This window comes from Bos javanicus, chromosome 8, assembly GCF_032452875.1.
Source record: "Bos javanicus breed banteng chromosome 8, ARS-OSU_banteng_1.0, whole genome shotgun sequence".
NCBI lineage: Eukaryota > Metazoa > Chordata > Mammalia > Artiodactyla > Bovidae > Bos > Bos javanicus.
In genome coordinates, this window is record NC_083875.1 from 29,116,202 (window position 1) to 29,140,133 (window position 23,932).

The 23,932-nt window shown below is 38.0% G+C and overlaps 1 protein-coding gene and 1 non-coding gene across 9 annotated transcripts in view; one reads left to right on the top strand and one right to left on the bottom strand.

The window, feature by feature from the left end:
- CCDC171 (coiled-coil domain containing 171) overlaps positions 1 to 23,932 on the bottom strand; it is a 341,259-nt gene that overhangs the window by 156,992 nt on the left and 160,335 nt on the right. For all 8 annotated transcript variants that reach the window (XR_009737984.1, XM_061425240.1, XM_061425244.1 and 5 more), the window contains 3 exons: positions 20,478 to 20,704; positions 19,805 to 19,987; positions 15,686 to 15,871 (listed from right to left, as the gene is read on the bottom strand). Coding sequence is in view for 7 of the 8 variants with exons in the window: in XM_061425240.1 (XP_061281224.1) it covers positions 15,686 to 15,871; positions 19,805 to 19,987; positions 20,478 to 20,704 (596 nt within the window). In the remaining variant the exon portion in view is untranslated. The remainder of the gene's footprint in view (positions 1 to 15,685; positions 15,872 to 19,804; positions 19,988 to 20,477; positions 20,705 to 23,932) is intronic.
- Positions 11,617 to 11,688, top strand: TRNAS-GGA (transfer RNA serine (anticodon GGA)). The gene has a single exon. It is a non-coding gene; the product is annotated as a tRNA-Ser (tRNA).

Sequence of the window (23,932 nt, forward strand, 5' to 3'; positions counted from 1 at the left end):
TAACCTAATGATCAGTCTCAAAGGAGCCCTCCAGTTATATTTTTACCTAGCACATTGGTCATACTTCTATTGTTGATTTATCTCCCTACCCTTTGCAATAACTATTTCAAATCTTCTCTACTCTTCAACTATTTTCCTCCTCCAAATTCCCTCTTTATTCAATAAGTATGAATCTGCCTCCTCCACAAGGAAAAAAGAAACATCAGTGAGAAAGTCTGCCCTCTAATGCCCTCATCTAATACTCTTTTTCTACATATATAATAAGGAAGTGTCCCTCCTATCTAAAGCCAATCCTCCACTTTACTCTGGCTCTTATCTTTCCCAGGTCATCTCAATAATTTTACACCAGAGGTTCTCAGAGTGAGAGTACCTTATGGCTACCCTTATACTTCTCAATAATAAAGACATCCACTGTACAAAATGCTAACGAAAGTTCTTAAAGCAGAAGGAAAATAATACTAGATGAAAATATAAGATTATAAAAAGGAAATATGGCACAAAGACAGAAATATAGATCAATGGAACAAAATAGAAAGCCCAGAGATAAATCCACGCACATATGGACACCTTATCTTTGACAAAGGAGGCAAGAATATACAATGGATTAAAGACAATCTCTTTAACAAGTGGTGCTGGGAAAACTGGTCAACCACTTGTAAAAGAATGAAACTAGAACACTTTCTAACACCATACACAAAAATAAACTCAAAATGGATTAAAGATCTAAACATAAGACCAGAAACTATAAAACTCCTAGAGGAGAACATAGGCAAAACACTCTCTGACATACATCACAGCAGGATCCTCTATGATCCACCTCCCAGAATATCGGAAATAAAAGCAAAAATAAACAAATGGGACCTAATTAACCTTAAAGCTTCTGCACATCAAAGGAAACTATCAGCAAGGTGAAAAGACAGCCTTCAGAATGGGAGAAAATAATAGCAAATGAAGCAACCGACAAACAACTAATCTCAAAAATATACAAGCAACTCCTACAGCTCAACTCCAGAAAAATAAATGACCCAATCAAAAAATGGGCCAAAGAACTAAATAGACATTTCTGCAAAGAAGACATACAGATGGCTAACAAACACATGAAAAGATGCTCAACATCACTCATTATCAGAGAAATGCAAAGCAAGACCACTATGAGGTACCATTTCACACCAGTCAGAATGGCTGCGATCCAAAAGTCTACAAATAATAAATGTTGGAGAGGGTGTGGAGAAAAGGGAACCCTCTTACACTGTTGGTGGGAATGCAAACTAGTACAGCCACTATGGACAACAGTGTGGAGATTCCTTAAAAAACTGGAAATAGAACTGCCTTATGATCCAGCAATCCCACTGCTGGGCATACACACTGAGGAAACCAGAAGGGAAAGAGACACGTGTACCCCAATGTTCATCACAGCACTGTTTATAATAGCCAGGACATGGAAGCAACCTAGATGTCCATCAGCAGATGAATGGATAAGAAAGCAGTGGTACATATACACAATGGAGTATTACTCAGCCATTAAAAAGAATTCATTTGAATCAGTTCTAATGAGGTGGATGAAACTGGAGCCTATTATACAGAGTGAAGTAAGCCAGAAGGAAAAACACCAATCCAGTATACTAACGCATATATATGGAATTTAGAAAGATGATAACAATAACCCTGTGTACGAGACAGCAAAAGAGACACTGATGTATGGAACAGTCTTATGGACTCTGTGGGAGAGGGAGAGGGTGGGAAGATTTGGGAGAATGACATTGAAACATGTAAAATATCATGTATGAAACGAGATGCCAGTCCAGGTTCAATGCACGATACTGGATGCTTGGGGCTGGTGCACTGGGACGACCCAGAGGGATGGTATGGGGAGGGAGGAGGGAGGAGGGTTCAGGATGGGGAGCACATGTATACCTGTGATGGATTCATTTTGATATTTGGCAAAACTAATACAATTATGTAAAGTTTCAAAATAAAATAAAATTTTAAAAAAAAGGAAATATGGTTCAAATATGGTAAATATGTGTGCACTGGAACAACTCAACATCTATTCAACCCTTACATCAAATCATATATAAAAATTAACTCAAAGTGAATCATAGACCTAAAAGTAAAAGCTTAAAGCATGAATTGGCTAAAGGAAAATATAGGCAAAAGTCTTTCTGCATCACAGTAGGAAACATTTCTTAGGTAAAAGACAAAAATTAACCATAACATTTAAAATTTTTCAAATTTTAAAACTTCTTCTACTTGAGAGACACTGTTAAGACAATGAAAAGGCCAATCACAGAATGGAAGATAATATTCTCAATATGCATCCAACAGAGGACTTGTATACAGAAAACAGAAAGAATTCTATTTTGGAATAGAATAAGAAAACAAAACCCCAAAGCTTATAATATCAAATGTTCTGAACATATATTTCACAAAGAAGACATTCCTTTGGGACCCCATGGACTGTAGCCCGCCAGACTCCTTTGTTCATGGAATTCCCCAGGCAAGAATACTGGAGTGGGTTGCCATTTCCTTCTCCAGGGGAACTACGTGACCCAGGGATCGAACCAGGGCCTCTTGCATTACAAGTAGATTCTTTACCATCTGAGCCACCAGGGAGGCCCCAAAGAAGAAATATAAATGACTAATTATAATAAGTATACTAAAAGATGCTTAACATCATTAGTCATCAGTGAAATGCAAGATCAAATAAAGAAACATACCACTACACACTCACAAGAACAGAGAAAAAGACTGGCAATGTCAAGTATTCACCAGGATATGAAGCCAATGGAACTCATATTCCAAGGTCATTGGAAATGCAAAATCATGCAGCCTCTTTGGAAAAAGACCTTGGCAATTTCTTAAAATTTTAAATGTACTCTTATCATATGACCCAGAATTTCCACTCCTAGGTATTATCCAGGAGGAGTCAAAACATGTATCCACATAGGGATTTGTACAGGAATGTTCTTAGCAGCTTTATTCATAATGGCCCTAAATGAAAACAAACTAAATGCCTATCAACAGGTGAATGGATAAATAAATTTCTGTATATCCACATAATGGAATACTACTCAACAGTATAAAGAAACAACACAGATGAATTTCAAAAATGTTACATCAAACGAAAGGAGTCAGACACAAGAGTACATACTGTCTGATTCCATTTATGTTCAGATCAGATCAGATCAGATCAGTCGCTCAGTCGTGTCCGACTCTTTGCGACCCCACGAATCACAGCACGCCAGGCCTCCCTGTCCCTCACCAACTCCTGAAGTTCACTCAGACTCACGTCCATCGAGTCAGTGATGCCATCCAGCCATCTCATCCTCTGTTGTCCCCTTCTCCTCCTGCACCCAATCCCTCCCAGCATCAGAGTCTTTTCCAATGAGTCAACTCTTGGCATGAAGTGGCCAAAGTATTGGAGTTTCAGCTTTAGCATCATTCCTTCCAAAGAAATCCCAGGGCTGATTTCCTTCAGAATGGACTAGTTGGATCTCCTTGCAGTCCAAGGGACTCTCAACAGTCTTCTCCAACACCACACTTCAAAAGCATCAATTCTTCGGTGCTCAGCCTTCTTCACAGTCCAACTCTCACATCTATACATGACCACAGGAAAAACCATAGCCTTGACTAGACGAACCTTTGTTGGCAAAGTAATGTCTCTGCTTTTGAATATGCCATCTAGGTTGGTCATAACTTTCCTTCCAAGGAGTAGGGTCTTTTAATTTCATGGCTGCAGTCACCATCTGCAGTGATTTTGGAGCCCAGAAAAATAAAGTCTGATACTGTTTCCACTGTTTCCCCATCTATTTGCCATGAAGTGATGGGACCAGATGCCATGATCTTAGTTTTCTGAATGTTGAGCTTTAAGCCAACTTTTTCACTCTCCACTTTCACTCTCATCAAGAGGCTTTTGAGTTCCTCTTCACTTTCTGCCATAAGGGTGGTGTCATCTGCATATCTGAGGTGATTGATATTTCTCCCGGCAATCTTGATTCCAGCTTGTGTTTCTTCCAGTCCAGCGTTTCTCATGATGTACTCTGCATAGAAGTTAAATAAGCAGGGTGACAATATACAGCCTTGACGAACTGCTTTTCCTGTTTGGAACCAGTCTGTTGTTTCATGTCCAGTTCTAACTGTTGTTTCCTGACCTGCATACAAACTTCTCAAGAGGCAGATCAGGTGGTCTGGTATTCCCATCTCTTTCAGAATTTTCCACAGTTTATTGTGATCCACATAGTCAAAGGCTTTGGCATAGTCAATAAAGCAGAAATAGATGTTTTTCTGGAACTCTCTTGCTTTTTCCATGATCCAGCAGATGTTGGCAATTTGATCTCTGGTTCCTCTGCCTTTTCTAAAACCAGCTTGAACATCAGGAAGTTCACAGTTCACGTATAGCTGAAGTGGTCAAACAAGAGATGGCAAGAGTGAATGTCGACATTCTAGGAATCAGCGAACTCAAATGGACTGGAATTGGTGAATTTAACTCAGATGACCATTATATCTACTACTGCAGGCAGGAATCCTTCAGAAGAAATGGAATGGCCATCATGGTCAACAAAAGAGTCTGAAATGCAGTACTTGGATGCAATCTCAAAAATGACAGAATGATCTCTGTTCGTTTCCAAGGCAAACCATTCAATATCACAGTAATCCAAGTCTATGCCCCAACCAGTAACACTGAAGAAGCTGAAGTTGAACGGTTCTATGAAGACCTACAAGACCATTTATGCTACGCTCTAGTAAAATCAAATCTAATCTAGAGCGATACTGGTACGTGGCTACCAGGCTATAGCAGGAAGAGTGTTTTTTTAAAAATGGGAATTGAATGCAACAGAGTACAACAGAAATTTGGGGGATAAAAATTTCTATTGTCTTGACTCTGATGGTACTTACATATATGTATACATTTGTCAAAATACACTGAACCATGCATATTTTTCCCTCAACTAACTTTTAATCCACTAGTACCTTTTCCCCAATGTTCAAATCATTTGCGGAGTTTTTAATTTCAGTGACTACCTTTTCATTTCTTGCCTTATATATACCCATGTCTTACTTCTTAAAGCATTTAAAAAACACTTAAACATCTCTCAATACTTTAAGTATTCCAACCTCAGATGTAAGTATTACAACCTCAGATGTAAATTTTCTCATTTGATATACAACTCATTTCTTTACATGTTTGTAATGTTGAATTTTCCATAAAAGTTTTTTGTGTGTTCTATGAGTTATAGAAGTATCCTTGCTGAATATTTTGTTTTCTTCTAAAACATCACACTGCTTCTACAAGACTTGGACCATTCTAAAGATAATTCCTCAGTTGAATAGCCCTTGGACATAAAAGTAGGATATACTAAGACTCTACTCCCAGCCTGGGGTTCTAGTTTCTTTGTGACTTCTCTGCTACTCCACATCCAGAAATGAAGTGTGAGTCTCTCAGTCATGTCCAGCTCTTTGTAACTCCGTGGACTGTAGCCTGTCAGGCTCCTCTGACCATGGGATTTTCCCAAGCAAGAATACTGGAGCGGGTTGCCATTCCCTTCTACAGGGGATCTTCCTAACCCAGGGATTGAACCTGGGTCTCCTGCACTGCAAGCAAATTCTTCACCATCTGAGCTACCAGAGAAGTCATATCCTGAGTAAAAATCAAATCCCCTGTAGCTAGTAGGAAGGGGCTTTCTAGGCTGCATTTTCCTAGAAGGGCAGCCTTTCCAGACCCTATGGTTCTCATGAGTAGCTCATTTTAAGTCCACAGGACTTGAAGCCTAGACTTCCCTAACACTATGACTATCAACTTCAGTCTCCAGTTAGGTTTGCACATCCCAATGAGCCATTTAGACTTCACCTCCTCTTACCATTTGCTTTTGGATATCTTCTTTATTTCCAGTACATGAACATTTTTCTCACTTTGTTTTAAGCTTGGCTATACACCCCATTGAGTTAGACAAACACACTGAAACCATACTCACAGAAAACTAGTCAATCTAATCACACTAGGTCCACAGCCTTGTCTAACTCAATGAAACTAAGCCATGCCCGTGGGGCAACCCAAGATGGGCAGGTCATGGTGGAGAGATCTGACACAATGTCGTCCACTGGAGAAAGGAATGGCAAACCACTTCAGTATTCTTGCCTTGAGAACCCCATGAACAGTATGAAAAGGCAAAATGATAGGATACTGAAAGAGAAACTCTCCAGGACAGTAGGTGCCCAATATGCTACTGGAGATCAGTGGAGATATAACTCCAGAAAGAATGAAGGGATGGAACCAAAGCAAAAACAATACCCAGCTGTGGATGTGACTGGTGATAGAAGCAAGGTCCGATGCTATAAAGAGCAATATTGCATACGAACCTGGAATGTCAGGTCCATGAATCAAGGCAAATTGGAAGTGGTCAAACAAGAGATGGCAAGAGTGAATGTCGACATTCTAGGAATCAGCGAACTCAAATGGACTGGAATTGGTGAATTTAACTCAGATGACCATTATATCTACTACTGAGGGCAGGAATCCCTCAGAAGAAATGGAGTGGCCATCATGGTCAACAAAAGAATCTGAAATGCGGTATTTGGATGCAATCTCAAAAACAACAGAATGATCTCTGTTCGTTTCCAAGGCAAACCATTCAATATCACAGTAATCGAAGTCTCTGCCCCTACCAGTAACACTGAAGAAGCTGAAGTTGAATGGTTCTATGAAGACCTACAAGACCTTTTAGAACTAACACCCAAAACAGATGTCCTTTTCATTATAGGGGACTGGAATGCAAAAGCAGGAAGTCAAGAAACACCTGAAATAACAGGCAAATTTGGCTTTGGAATACGGAATGAAGCAGGGAAAAGACTAATAGAGTTTTGCCAAGAAAATGCACTGGTCACAGCAAACACCCTCTTCCAACAACACAAGAGAAGACTCTACACATGGACATCACCAGATGATCAACACCGAAATCAGATTGATTATATTCTTTGCAGCCAAAGATGGAGAAGCTCTATACAGTCAGCAAAAACAAGACCAGGAGCTGACTGTGGCTCAGACCATGAACTCCTTATTGCCAAATTCAGACTTAAATTGAAGAAAGTGGGGAAAACCACTAGACCATTCAGGTATGACCTAAATCAAATCCCTTATGATTATACAGTGGAAGTGAGAAATAGATTTAAGGGCCTAGATCTGATAGATGGAGTGCCTGATGAACTATGGAATGAGGTTCATGACATTGTACAGGAGACAGGGATCAAGACCATCCCCATGGAAAAGAAATGCAAAAAAGCAAAATGGCTGTCTGGGGAGGCCTTCCAAATAGCTGTGAAAAGAAGAGAAGTGAAAAGCAAAGGAGAAAAGGAAAGATATAAACATCTGAATGCAGAGTTCCAAAGAATAGCAAGAAGAGATAAGAAAGCCTTCTTCAGCAATCAATGCAAAGAAATAGAGGAAAACAACAGAATAGGAAAGACTAGGGATCTCTTCAAGAAAATCAGAGATACCAAAGGAACATTCCATGCAAAGATGGGCTCGATAAAGGACAGAAATGGTATGGACCTAACAGAAGCAGAAGATATTAAGAAGAGATGGCAAGAATACACAGAAGAACTGTACAAAAAAGATCTTCACGACCCAGATAACCACGATGGTGATCACAGACCTAGAGCCAGACATCCTGGAATGTGAAGTCAAGTGGGCCTTAGAAAGCATCACTATGAACAAAGCTAGTGGAGGTGATGGAATTCCAGTTGAGTTATTCCAAATCCTGAAAGATGATGCTGTGAAAGTGCTGCACTCAATATGCCAGCAAATCTGGAAAACTCAGCAGTGGCCACAGGACTGGAAAAGGTCAGTTTTCATTCCAATCCCAAAGAAAGGCAATGCCAAAGAATGCTCAAACGACTGCACAATTGCACTCATCTCACACGCTAGTAAAGTAATGCTCAAAATTCTCCAAGCTAGGCTTCAGCAATATGTAAACCATGAACTTCCTGATGTTAAAGCTGGTTTTAGAAAAGGCAGAGGAACCAGAGATCAAATTGCCAACATCCACTGGATCATGGAAAAAGCAAGAGAATTCCAGAAAAACATCTATTTCTGCTTTATTGACTATGTCAAAGCCTTTGACTGTGTGGATCACAATAATCTGTGGAAAATTCTGAAAGAGATGGGAATAGCAGACCACCTGATCTGCCTCTTGAGAAATTTGTATGCAGGTCAGGAAGCAACAGTTAGAACTGGACGTGGAACAACAGACTGGTTCCAAACAGGAAAAGGAGTTCGTCAAGGCTGTATATTGTCACCCTGCTTATTTAACTTCTATGCAGAGTACATCATGAGAAACGCTGGACTGGAAGAAACACAAGCTGGAATCAAGATTGCCGGGAGAAATATCAATCACCTCAGATATGCAGATGACACCACCCTTATGGCAGAAAGTGAAGAGGAACTCAAAAGCCTCTTGATGAGAGTGAAAGTGGAGAGTGAAAAAGTTGGCTTAAAGCTCAACATTCAGAAAACTAAGATCATGGCATCTGGTCCCATCACTTCATGGCAAATAGATGGGGAAACAGGGGAAACAGTATCAGACTTTATTTTTCTGGGCTCCAAAATCACTGCAGATGGTGACTGCAGCCATGAAATTAAAAGACGCTTACTCCTTGGAAGGAAAGTTATGACCTACCTAGATAGCATATTCAAAAGCAGAGACATTACTTTGCCAACAAAGGTCTGTCTAGTCAAGGCTATGGTTTTTCCTGTGGTCATGTATAGATGTGAGAGTTGGACTGTGAAGAAGGCTGAGCGCCAAAGAATTGATGCTTTTGAAGTGTGGTGTTGGAGAAGACTGTTGAGAGTCCCTTGGACTGCAAGGAGATCCAACCAGTCCATTCTGAAGGAGATCAGCCCTGGGATTTCTTTGGAAGGAATGATGCTAAAGCTGAAACTCCAATACTTTGGCCACCTCATGTGAAGAGTTGACTCATTGGAATAGACTCTGATGCTGGGAGGGATTGGGGGCAAGAGGAGAAGGGGACGACAGAGAATGAGATGGCTGGATGGCATCACTGACTCGATGGACGTGAGTCTGAGTGAACTCCGGGAGTTGGTGATGGACAGGGAGGCCTGGCGTGCTGTGATTCATGGGGTTGCAAAGAGTTGGACACGACTGAGCGACTGATCTGATCTGATACACCCCATCCGCTGGATCATAGAAAAAGCAAGAGAATTCCAGAAAAACATCTATTTCTGCTTTATTGACTATGTCAAAGCTTTTGACTCTGTGGATCACAATAAACTTGGAAAATTCTGAAAGAGATGGGAATACCAGACCACTGGACCTGCCTCTTAAGAAACCTATATACAGGTCAGGAAGCAACAGTTAGAACTGGACATGGAACAACAGACTGGTTCCAAATAGGAAAAGGAGTACGTCAAGGCTGTATATTGTCACCCTGCTTATTTAACTTATATGCATACTACATCACTAGAAACACCGGACTGGAAGAAGCACAAGCTGGAATCAAGATTGCCAGGAGAAATATCAATAACCTCAGATATGCAGATGACACCACCCTTATGGCAGAAAGTGAAGAGGATCTAAAAAGCCTCTTGATGAAAGTGAAAGTGGAGAGTGAAAAAGTTGGCTTAAAGCTCAACATTCAGAAAACAAAGATCATGGCATCTGGTCCCATCACTTCATGGGAAATGGATGGGGAAACAGTGGAAACATTGTCAGACTTTATTTTTTGGGGCTCCAAAATTACTGCAGATGGTGATTGTAGCCATGAAAGTAAAAGACGCTTACTCCTTGGAAGAAAAGTTATGACCAACCTAGATAGCATATTCAAAAGCAGAGACATTACTTTGCCAACAAAGGTCTGTCTAGTCAAGGCTATGGTTTTTCCTGTGGTCATGTATGGATGTGAGAGTTGGACTGTGAAGAAAGCTGAGCGCCAAAGAATTGATGCTTTTGAAATGTGGTGTTGGAGAAGACTCTTGAGAGTCCCTTGGACTGCAAGGAGATCCAACCAGTCCATTCTGAAGAAGATCAGCCCTGGGATTTCTTTGGAGGGAATGATGCTGAATCTTAAACTCCAGTACTTTGGCCACCTCATGCAAAGTGTTGACTCATTGGAAAAGACTCTGATGCTGGGAGTGACTGGGGACAGGAGGAGAAGGGGACGACAGAGGATGAAATGGCTGGATGGCATCAACGACTCGATGGACATGAGTTTGAATAAACTCCGGGAGTTTGTGATGGACAGGGAGGCCTGGAGTGCTGCCATTCATGGGGTCGCAAAGAGTCGGACACAACTGAGTGACTGAACTGACTGACTGACTGATACACTCCATAATTGATTTGTTATATTCTATCCAAAAGTTTCTACTCCACATGTTTGGAGTAAGAAACCTTTCATGATAGCGAAACCCTGATACCAAAAAGTGAAAACGACAGTATGAGAGAGAAAAATTACAGGGTGATCACGATTACAGTACAAAGACTGTAAAGTCCTAGGATAAAAATCTTAATCTGAGTGAGGCAAAGTAATTAAAAAAAAAAATCATCTCAACCAACTTGCATTTACTTCAAGAATGCAAGGCTGGTTTAACATTAGAATACTTAATGTAAGTCAGGGGTCAGCACACTTAAGGGCTTCCCTGGTGGCTCAGAGGTTAAAGCGTCTGCCTACAATGCGGGAGACCCAGGTTTGATCCCTGGGTCTGGAAGATACCCTGGAGAAGGAAATGGTAACCCACTCCAGTATTCTTGTCTGGAGAATCCCATGGATGGAGAAGCCTGGTAGGCCACAGTCCAGGGGGTCGCAAAGAGTCTGACATGACTGAGCGACTTTCTTTCACTTTCACTTTGTATGCCACATATAATCTGTCATTTATTCTTCTTTGATTTTAATCTTTCATTGTTTATGAAACTTTAAACAGGTAAAAGCGATTCACAGCTCAGAAACTATACAAACACAGGTAGAGGCAAGAGTCTGCCAATTCCTGATATATTTCAACTTGCTAAGAGAGTAACAGAAAAAAATCATGACTATTGCAGACTTCCCTGGTGGCTCAATCGGTTAAGAATCCACCCGCAGTGTAGGTGACCAAGGTTCGATCCCTGGGTCAGGAAGACCACCCCCAGAGAAGGAAATGGCAACCCACTCCAGTATTATTGCCTGGGAAATCTGAGGGTCAGAGTTACCTGGCAGAGCACAGACCATGGGGTCACAAGAGTCAGACACAACTTAGTGATTAAACCCACCAACCAACACTGCAATCCGTAGATGCATAAAATATATTCATAATATCCAATATCCATTCATGATTTTTAAAATTATGCATAATCTAGGAAGGTAACTCCTTTAACCTGATAAGGATTATCAATTTAGAGCAATTCATAGCAACCTATACCAAACTTACTTCTTAATGAAGAAATTTAAGAAAAAAATTCTTAAAATTGTCTTTACTTCTCCTCAACATTGTATCCCAGCCATTGCAGTAAGGAAGAAAAAATAAAGGATTAAGGCTTGGAACAGAGAAACAAAACTGGTACTAGAGAACAAATAATATGATGATCTACATAGAAAATCCTTTCTGGAAAGTACAGATAACGTATTGGGGCTTCCCTGGTGGCTCAGATGGTAAAGCATCTGCCTGGAATGCAGGAGACCCAGGTTTGATCCCTGGGTTGGGAAGTTCCCCTGGAGAAGGAAATGGCAACCCACTCCACTATTCTTGCCTGGAGACTCCCATGGACAGAGGAGCCTGGCAGGCTACAGTTCGTGGGATCGCAAGAGTCGGACAGAACTTGCTAACTTTCTTTACTTTCTTTTCAGCACTAGTTTTGGTATTTACCTGCAGGGTAAGCCGAGCAACCACTCACAATGCTAACTCTGACTTCTGCCCTCTGGGTTTTGTGGGACTTTGATATTTGTCCTTGGAGATTTTCATTACTCTTTAGTACACCACTATAATAAAGTGTTTTACCCAAAATCTAGCTGTATCATGAAGGAAGGCCATTCTGAGCACCAAGCCCAAAGTATGATTTATAAAAACTTTAATCATTTTTCTTTCTATAATAAATAAAATGGCAAAATGTAAACAGTGGTGTTATTAGATGGTAAGTTACGAGTAACTTGTTTTCTGTATTTTCCATATCTTCTATTCATGATCTTATTTTGTTTTTATAAAGAAGCAGCAGCAATAGTTTATTTTTTTTACTTTTATTTTTTAATATAAATTTATTTATTTTAATTGGAAGCTAATCACTTTACAATATTGTATTGGTTTTGCCATACATCAACATGAATCCATCATGGGTGTACATGTGTTCCCCATCCTGAACCCCCCCTCCCACCTTCCTCTTCATCCCCTCCCTCTGGGTCATCCCAGCACACCAGCCCCGAGCACCCTGTATCATGCATCGAACCTGGACTGGCAATTCATTTCACATATGATAATATACATGTTTCAATGCCATTCTCCCAAATCATCCCACCCTCGCCCTCTCCCAGAGTTCAAAAGACTGTTCTATGCACCTGTGTTTCTTTTGCTGTCTCGCATACAGGATTATCATTACTATCTTTCTAAATTCCATATATATGCGTTAGTATACTGTATTGGTGTTTTTCTTTCTGGCTTACTTCACTCTGTATAATAGGCTCCAGTTTCATCCACCTCATTAGAACTGATTCAAATGTATTCTTTTTAATGGCTGAGTAATACTCCATTGTGTATATGTACCACTGCTTTCTTATCCATTCATCTGCTGATGGACATCTAGGTTGCTTCCATGCCCTGGCTATTATAAACAGTGCTACGATGAACATTGGGGTACACGTGTCTCTTTCAATTCTGGTTTCCTCGGTGTATATGCCCAGCAATGGGATTGCTGGGTCATATGGCAGTTCTATTTCAAGTTTTTTAAGGAATCTCCACACTATTCTCCATAGTGGCTGTACTAATTTGCATTCTCACCAACAGTGTAAGAGGGTTCCCTTTTCTCCACACCCTTTCCAGCATTTATTGCTTATAGACTTTTGGATAGCAGCCATTCTGACTGGCATGAAATGGTACCTCATTGTGGTTCTGATTTGCATTTCTCTGATAATGAGTGATGTTGAGCATCTTTTCATGTGTTTGTCAGCAATCTATATGTCTTCTTTGGAGAAATGTCTGTTTAGTTCTTTGGCCCATTTATTGATTGGGTCATTTATTTTTCTGGAATTGAGCTGCAGGAGTTGCTTGTATATTTTTGAGATTAATTCTTTGTCAGTTGCTTCGTTTGCTATTATTTTCTCCCATTCTGAAGGCTGTCTTTTCACCTCGCTTATAGTTTCCTTTATTTTTTTAAAGAACTTTTATATACAGGAAACACAAAAAAACCTATTTAAGTGTTATTGGAAAACACAAATGAATATTTATCAAGCATAAACTTACTTTTTAAACAGTATCTTAATTCTCATAAAAATCCCGTAACTTTAGTATCATTATCCATAATTTTGCAGAAGAGGAAACTAAGGCTCAGAAAGCCTAAATTATTTGCCAAAGTGACAGTACTGGGATTTAAAATTGAAAATACTTGTTCTAAGGCCAGTGCTTTTTCCAATGAACCATGCTGCGGCCCACAAGAGAACATTTTCACATACCACCTGCTAGTTCTAATTAAGAGATGGTAATTAAACAATTCTCCACTCCTGACAATAATATTTAAGCTACTGGTATTTTAAAGAAATTAATATCAACAGCTTTTTATCTGCTGGAAGATACTATACCTTATATAATTTATATATATTTATACCTGATATAATTTATAATATATAAAAATATAAATTATAATTATAGCTTATAATTATACAATTATAAGCTATTTCAAAAAGAAAAGATTCCAATATGAGTTAAATGGTTTTTCAAAGCATGGCTAATTACTTTATCTATTAATGGGATATGGAGCATAAAAATGTTGTTCAGTGGCCAATATACTTATAAAAACATTCAACTTGACAAGTAATCAAAGAAATATAATTCTAGTAACAATGATACACTGATAAAATTGACCAAAAAAAATGCTTCAACAGTATCAGTAACAGCCAGCTTGAGTAAAAAGTGAAATTTTCATGCATTTTAGGAGAGAATGTTAAAATTTTCTGTAGGCCAGTTGATAATATTTATAATTTAAAATATATGTCATTTTGTGTGCATGTGTGTGTGTGTGTGTGTGTGTTAGTCACTCAGTCATGTCCAATTCTTTGTGATCCCATGGACTGTAGCCCACCAGGCTCCTATGTCCATGGAATTCTTCAAGCAAGAATCCTGGAGTGGGTTGCCATTTCCTTCTCCAATATGTCATTGTAGACCCAGTAATTCTTTACCTAGGAATGAATGCTAAGGAAATAATCACAATATGTGTAAGAAGATTTAGCTGCAGGGTTGCTTATCTTAGAATTACTTATAATGGCAAAAAAAGAAAAAATTAATAAAGAAAAGGGAGCTGAAATAAACCTAGATCTTAAGAAATTAGGTTAATGATTTTTAATAATTTTTTTTTTTTAAACTACCAGTTTCAATATTTATAGGCCAGGAGACCCTGAGCAAGTCCATTGAACTCTTTCAATTTCTTCAAAAAGATGGTAACAATAAGAGTACCAGTTTCACAGGAGGTAGTTTAAGAATGAAACAAAACAGTCTTGAGACCACAATATAGAGACCACAGTACAGAGCCTCGTGTAAGTATGCTGCCTATCGGTAATACACTCAATGTAAGGAAGATGGATGTAAAATCTGAATCCCTAGGTCTATAACTTACTAATGATTGTGTGCAAATTATGTGTCTCCTTGTATCTGAGTTTTCATAGCTACAAAATGAGAACAATCCCATCAAGGACTGTGAGTTCTCAACAAATTTTGCCCATTTTATTATTAGCATTCATATTAGTAGTTAACTACTAGAATAAAAATATATTATTTTTATAATTAATTATACACCCACTCTGCATTGCTTACTGTTTTTAGGGATGATACATAATACCTACTGTGTAGGCTGTGTTACATTATGTTGGTTTTCCTGGAGTTAGTTGTTCTATTCCAGTGTGTATAATCTCACTAGTGAAAATTTCACAAATAATATAATCATAAACTATAATTCTATTACAATTTACAGGTAACATTTCCAAGAGATATAACAGCTCTAAATCCATTAATGAAGCCTTCCAAGTGACAATTATTTTATTATAACTTCTTTTTTCCCTTCTAAACACCTTTCCCACCAACAAATGACAAGGAGAACAATTCTTTCTATATCTCCTCCAACACACCCTTAATATAAGATTCAGAGAGACTCAAAACCTTTCAAATCCAAAAGACACATTGATTTTCAATGTTTGGAGGGCATAAAACAAGAAAAAGAACTAAAGAAAGGAGGAAATAAGGACGATAAATTAAAGAATAAAATTGTTACTGGAAAAATCTCTACTTGGTTCCCAACGAACAAAGTCTACTTCTACATTTTCAATACATGTGTATACAAGTTTGGAATTAAAGTCCCGGAGCCACGACTTGTTTCATCCTTGTAAACTCACATAGAATAAAATTTTGTATCTTGGGATCACTTCCCTATTCAAGAAATATACATGATTCCCTGAGAGACTCACACGTGCAAGAAGGAAGGGACTTCTGCAAGGGGTGTTTTCCTACCTTCACAGCTTCTCCAAGAGTTTGGTTTTTGTCAGCTTCCTCACTGGAATGTAATTCAAGTCTATAATTCAACTCCTGTAGTTGCTGTGCCTGCTCATTCAGTAGCATTTGAGCCTGCTGTTCCCGAAGTAACGCATTATTCAGTTCTTCACATGCACTTTCAAACTTCTCATGGGTGATCAATTTCTGAAAAAAAGAAAAAACACTTAATCATAAGCTAACTGCAGTATTGTTTATTTAATATTCAGTACTCTGTTTCCTAACATAAGAAGAATACAAACATCTATAAATGTCTGACACATGACAAAAGTATAATTCATTTTTCTTAATTTCCTAAACCAAGATAAAAACCATCACTCAGGTTTTGAAAGTACAACAGCTATACTGCCAAAGTTATCATTTTTAGTCCAACAAAATCTCAATAAGGACTGATGCTGAAGCTGAAGCCCCAATACTTTGGCCACCTAATGCGAACAGCCAGCTCACTGGAAAAGACCCTGATGCTGGGAAAGACTGAGGGCAGGAGGAGAAGCGGGCAACAGAGGATGAGATGGTTGGATGGCATCACCAAACTCTGGGAGATAGTGAAGGACAGGGAAGCCTGGGGTGCTGCAGTCTATGGGGTCACAGAGAGTCAGATATGACTTAGCAACTGAACGACAACAAGCGTTTCAAGTTCTAAGTAAATCCATAACGCTCGGTTTAAATCTGGATACAAGAGCACTTTTTATAAATATACTGATTGTGAAAATTAAAGCTTTTAACAAGTTCCTGTGCTTTTAAAAGATTACCTAAAAGTCTGTGTTCAGTTTATGCTACCATTCAGGTTTCCCTGGTTAAACTACCCTCTCTTGGGAAGAGCCTTTACCACACCATACCTCTCTGACTCCCACCACTACTCACACTATCACACCATCTTCTTGTATTTTCTTCAACACCGTTATCATTATCTAAATTCATCTCATATAGTTATTCACTTTTTTATTGCCTGTCCACACCCTTTCACCAACCACACATTTAAGGACCTGAGCTCCAAGGGGCATAGACCTCCTTCAGCTTGCCCACCCACCACACAAAGGAGAGTCTGGGATTCAGTAGGTATCTGTTGAATAAAAGAATATGAATTCATTATAAACACCAGCCAATAAAAATCTGCACTGTAATATACAATACAGCATTTACAATATTATGACTGCTCTGGAATCACTGACAGGTCTAGACAGAGGTCATTCCTTAAGGGGTATGGAATCGAGGGCAGGACATACTTGTATTATCTCCTGTGAACAACATATAAAAAAATGAAAACTAGTTACAACAAATGCCAAGAGACATCTTGATCCTGAAGTACAAAGAACAGAAATGTTTCACAAATGATGGGTAACCTGAGAAATATGTAGAAAACTGAAAGAAACCCATGCAGGTCTCTTAACCACACTAAGTGTATATACGTCTATTTAAGACTGACAACTTCCATTGTTCAGTTGAAAAGAATTTGAAGTGTCAACTTTTTAACATCCCTCTATTCCCTAAGGCCACAGCACTTCTCCGGGTCTTGTGAAAAAATAGTTTTCTACTTCTACCTTTACTTGTCACACTGCTTTAAATTATTGCTCCTTGCCATCAGAACATTCTGCTCTTTACAATCCACTTGGCCTCTATAAATGACAGTCTTCATCATTTTGCAAGACTTCTTCCCACTTCTCCAAAATGCCTCCTTTACCTAAAAACTTAGCTAACTTTAGCCCCTCTCTTGTCCACGTATCCCTCCCAGAGATTGGCTCAATTCGGTTCACTCTTCTGTGAACAAATAGGGTCAAACAAGTATAGCAATGCAGAATAAGAAAGAGATACTGTGTGAAAGCAGTTGTATGGAGCTGCTGCTGCTGCTAAGTCACTTCAGTCGTGTCTGACTCTGTGCGACCCCACAGACGGCAGCCCACCAGGCTCCCCCGTCCCTGGGATTCTCCAGGCAAGAACACTGGAGTGGGCCGCCATTTCCTTCTCCAATGCATGAAAGTGAGAAGTGAAAATGAAGTCGCCCAGTCATGTCCGACTCTTAATGACCCCATGGACTGCAGCCCACCAGGCTCCTCTGTCCATGGGATTTTCCAGGCAGGAGTACTAGAGTGGGGTGCCATCGCCTTCTCCGCGTGTGGAGCTAAGAATATCTAAAAAAGAAAAAGATAATGGGAGTTAGCTTTCAAAGAACAAGTGTCAGTAGATGAACATGGTATTCCAAAACAATACAAGTACTGAAACACTTTCAGCAGGTATGATGTATCCCTCTATGTTTCAACTTTAGACTAAGTTGAAGAAACTACTCTGTTTGCCTCCTACACACTTTGACTAAATTAAATGAAAGATGATGGTTTGAGGCACACTCCCCAATTTTTTAAGAGGAAAATAACATTTTGCCATTTATACAGTTTAGTATAATAATCCTTTATTAATATAGCTAGATATGAACATTAACCACTATAGTGAAGTGGTTAAAAGTTTGAGTTTTAGAGTCAGAATTATGAGCTTCAAATCCCATAATTTCCACATACTGTGTGACTTAGAGCAAGTTACTTAGCTGTTCTGTATCCTACATCCTTTACCTGTTTAAAAAAAAAAAAAAAAGGATAAAAGTACTATTGAACTATTATTGACATGAGAGGACTAAATGAATCAGTTAGGGTCAGTACCTGATGCATGATAGTCAATATGATCATAAAATGTTAGAAATCATCACAATGTTAAACTACATAATTGTATGCCAAATATAAAAAATTTCATATCTCATTCCTTCAATTATTACTTCAATTAATCCTATTTTTATTTCTACACTTCAGTGAAAGTAATTCACACTAAACATTTCTTGGTGCACATGCTTTGCATTTTCTGCAAACAAGTTACTCAACTAAAGTTTATTTGCTCTAGCAGTTAGCCATATCATTTCCTATGTTTCAGTCACAGTCATGTTTTAACAGGGCTATGAGCTCTGCTGACAGACAATCAGTACTCCTTTAAGCATCTGATGTAACTTTTTTTTTCTCAGTTTTCTTTACTGAGATGATTTTAATGATTCTGTGCTTTTTATTTAATTAACATATAACATTGCTTAAGTTTAGGATGTATGACATATTGATTTTAAACACATCTAAACTGCAAAACAATTACCACTGCAGCATTAGCTACTCTATCAAGTCACATAATTATTATTTCATTTTGTGATGAGAACATTTAAGTTCTAATCTCTTAGCAAGCTTGAAGTGTATTGTTGCTGCTGCTACTGCTAAGTCACTTGAGTCGTGTCCGACTCTGTGCGACCCCATAGACGGCAGCCCACCAGGCTCCCCCGTCCCTGGGATTCTCCAGGCAAGAACACTGGAGTGGGTTGCCATTTCCTTCTCCAATGCAGGAAAGTGAAAAGTGAAAGTGAAGTCGCTTAGTCGTGTCCGACTCTTAGGGACCCTATGGACTGCAGCCCGCCAGGCTCCTCTGTTCATGGGATTTTCCAGGCAAGAGTACTGGAGTCAGGTGCCATTGCCTTCTCCGGAAGTGTATTGTTAGGGCATTTTTTTTTAAATTTTATTTTTAAACCTTACAATATTGTATTGGTTCTGCCATATATCAAAATGAATCCGCCACAGGCATACATGTGTTCCCCATCCTGAACCCTCCTCCCTCCTCCCTCCCCATACCGTCCCTCTGGGTCGTCCCAGTGCACCAGCCCCAAGCATCCAGTATCGTGCATTGAACCTGGACTGGCGACTTGTTTCATATATGATATTATACATATTTCAATGCCATTCTCCCAAATCATCCCACCCTCTCCCTCTCCCACAGAGTTCAAAAGACTGTTCTATACATCAGTGTCTCTTTTGCTGTCTCGTATACAGGGTTATTGTTACCATCTTTCTAAATTCCATATATATGTTAGGGCATTTTAGAAGGGAAGTTTTCTAAAGAAATTCTATTGAGGGGACTAATTTATCTGAAAAATATAAAAAATTAATAAAAACAAACATGCATTTGCTCTCTGACATTTTATATACATATTATATGTACACAAAACATATTTAATGTCAGAGAAGCACTTACCGAAGCAACGGTTTTAAAATCAGATATACTTACAGACTGCTTAAATTCATTTAATTGCATTTGGAGACCCTGGGTTTTGTCAAGCTCCTTCTTCATTTCATTCAGATTCCGTTTCAGTTCTGTGACCTCTAAGCGCAGTGAGCGACGCTCCACTTCTGCTGCATGCAGCCTTTGTGTGAATCCAAATATTTGCTTCTGTAATGATGCTGTGCTTTTCTGTTGTCAAACAAGAACAATTTTACAAGAAGGCACTACAGATTTTCTAAGAGGTCCACAGCAATGACCATTTTACCAAGTTAAATGTAACCTGGAATACACAGATAACAATATCAGCTCTTACTAAAACTTGTTTAAGTGAAAGCTTTATTTTTTATGTGACCAATAATGTGCCTTACATAAAATGAACAACTGAAGGAAAGAAATAATCTAGATGGCTAGAAAATGTAATAATCAATTAATTCCTACACAATTCTGTTGTAGCATACTTAGAGAGAACAGTATATTCAGAACTCATGCCAGAACTTTTGTAGTTTGATATTACTGACACTTATTTGGAGGTGCTTTCATTTATCATATTAAATGATTACATGAAATCTAAAAGAATTTGCATATACTTGTGTGCAACTAATTTAGGCTACAAATAAACTTGATTTTGAATTAAATTTACAAGTTCTAAAATCCCTATTTAATGAAATTGCATACATACCAAAATGGGCACATGGCCTTGCAGGCCATATTTCAGGGCCGATGTGTTTACTTTATGAAGTCCACGGGCCAGCCTCTGAACCAGGGAGTCTTTTTCTACATATGTAATGCTCCTGTTGTTATGCAAAGGCATACTGTCCATTGCCAGACTAATTTTATCCATGAGTTTTGCGAAAGAATTCTTGGCTGCCCCTATAAGTAAATGCCCACAAATTCTGGAATTTGGATCTTCAAAAGAAAAAGAAAAAAGGCACAGAAAAACGGGACTTGTCGCATGTTCATTTCACAATACTGCCAACCACAACATAATGAAAATGTTTTCTCAATTATATAATTCCTATTAACCAATAGCAATCCATTCAAGAAGCTCTGATACTAATTTTCACTGAGTAGGAAACAGCTCACCTACTAAATAATGTATCTAAAGAAAATCTGCATGTATTTACAGTATTCCTTCATACTAAGCACTATGACACTAAAAAGTCATCATCAATCTTTTGTTCTAAAACCTAACAAATTCATTTTCTATTTATAGCTGCTGAAGCTTATTACCTTAATGTCACACTATTTGTATTATCAGAAAAGAAAATATAATTTGCCTTATTCCAAGGCAATTAAAATTTTACAACTACAATTACTCATTTTCCCAGAGGATTTTGGCAATCATTCCTCTCATATAATGGACTTAAGGTCCCAGCATATCCAACATGACCTGCTAGCTGCTAGATTCATCAGGTCTGTAATTAATAATTGTGTTTAACGCTGATAAATAAAATTGTCAGTGTTCTTTCTACTAATTGGTATTCCAGATAATGGTTAATAGGTTTACTTATGCCTTAATAAAAGTCGTGTAATTTAGTTTTCCCTCTGCTACGCAGGTCTTCATCTGTCATTACTTGTCTTACGATACTATCCATGTGAAATGGCAAACATGAAGAGACTGTTTAAATGAAGCAGTATACCACTCTACATTTCAAGCTCCTCTGCTGTTGGGAGTTCATTTAAATCTTGTCTACACATCAGAAGAGCAAAAAGAGCATTTGGCTAGTTTTCTCCAAGAGAAAAGTGTTTCCTAATTCTAAGAACACACATGGCTGGGCACTGGAGAGTAACGCTGACTGAGAAGCTGGCCCATCAGTGGTTTTCTATGTCAGAAACTGTCATCTCACAGAAGCCCTATGTTCAAAAATTTGAGCCTGTTTTCTTTCTTTATTCCTCAGTTTATGAAAAGAAAGATTAATTTTTAAATTTATGCCTCAGTTAGAATCAGAGAACCACACTGCTTAGAAGTTACATGTAAACTAGAAATTGTTAACTGGATAAAAGTATACAAGTCTTATAAAACATCTACATGGATAAAACATCCTCCATGTAGAACTGATTTCTTTCAGCTGTTGATGCTTCGGCTTCTAAGAACATAAGGAAGAGTAAGTTTAAAATATGTCCTCTGTCGTAAGTATGTTCTCTGAGAAGCCCATGGACAGAAGGCACACAAAGTATAATTACAATACTCAGTTCTTTTCAAAACAGATTCCTTAAATAAATCATGAATAAAAAAACTTAGTAGGTTTATGTAGAATAAACACATAATGCAGAACACTGTAAAGAGTTACAAAACTACAGGATGTATTTACCAGGTTAAATAATTGAATAAACAGTAAAATTTATTTATTATAACATTCAATATAACACATCAATTCCGATGTCTATATATGTACTCCCGGTTTCTCCAGCAAGCTTGCAACTCCTTCATTATTTTCATCTAGTAGACTTTTTTTGTCTTCACAGTGCCAGTCTAGCATATTTAGGTATTTTTAACAGGTTTGTTGGATTAAGTTATATTTCTTTTTGCTTCTATAGTAGCTGCAACAATGCTGAATACGAGAATGCATTCAATGATCCCAAGAGAAGTTGATTAACATTAGCTTTTATAGTATGTCAAAAGTTATTCTAAATAAAGGAGATAAAGGCTCATTGTTATAAGAAATTTTTAGGAATACAAAGGTAATAAACCTTTTACCCTTTAGAAGAAAAAACAACTATAATTAAATTTTAATGAATGGTAGGGGTTTTTTTCCTGTATCACAGCAATGTGTTGTGTAGACACTAACCACTCTGAAAGGTGAAATGAAGTGGCAAAATAATTTCACAAGGCATTCTTTTGAATTTTTAAGAAGTGGGAAAGAGGCATACACTCCAAGTTTCTGACTGCTACTTTCGATGAATTACAGAAAGCATATTATTTTATAAATGATTTATGCTTTGATGAATAAGAAGTGTTTTTACAATTTACTTCACATCATACAGTATAGAATACAATTAATTCAATATTAAACAAATGAAGAAACAAAAAAATCCTCCAGTGACATAGTAGTAGAATTATTTGTGTAATGATACAGAAATAAGAGGGAAAATAAAGTCACTGAAATTCCTCAGGTCTAAACCTGTCTGGACTGTTTAAAATGTTTGACTTGTTACATTTAACAAATTCTTGTTTATGCTAAATACATTTGTTCATCACTTTCCCCTAACAGCATAAGTCTTTCAAGAAAGAAGAGGACTCTGTGTTCTGCAATTACCTTTTCCAACAGAAGGGGCAATATTGTACGACTAAGGTCAATATCCTCAAAAATCCATAGAGAATTGTTTCGACCACTAGTCTTAATGCTAATATGCGTGATATACAAGTTCTTATATTTGAAACAAACACACACTCCCATATATGAACATAATGAGTTAATTTGTAAAAGAATATGAATGGCTATAGAACAAATGAAAAGATATGCAACCTAACAATCAAATTATAAATAAGGAATAACATAGAGCTTTCTTACCTCTTTCAAATTGATAAAGATGAAAAAGACTGTCAAAACTTTGTGTGCCAAAGATATAATGTGAAAATCAGAATTCTAAGTGCTGTTCATGGAAGTGTAATGCAAAGAAACTTTTATGAAAGGAAGACAGACTATAATTTCCAAATGTAAAACATGCAAGCTCATTTCTTAGGACTTAGCCAAGGAAATAATTGCACAAGTATAAAATGCTTTTATGTACAAATATGCTAATCACAGCACAGTTTATTACAATATTACTTAAAATAGTAAAAAAATATGAAAAAATGTCAATCTCCATCAATAGGGAATTCTCAGAGTAAATTATATACATATAAACAATAGAATAAGTGAAAAGTAAAAGTGTTAGTTGCTGAGTCATGTTCAACTCTTTGTGACCCCCATGGACTGTAGCCCACCAGACTCCTCTGTTCATGGAATTCTCCAGGCAAGAATAATGGAGTAGTATGTGATCAGATATAATTAATGAAGTACACTTATCTTACTGACATAGAAAGAAATTTATTATCCACTGAGTGGAAAAAAAATTATAATGAGACATGATTATATGATTTCCTCATATACAGCTGCAGGTGTTGGTATGTATATATGTTTACACACGTCT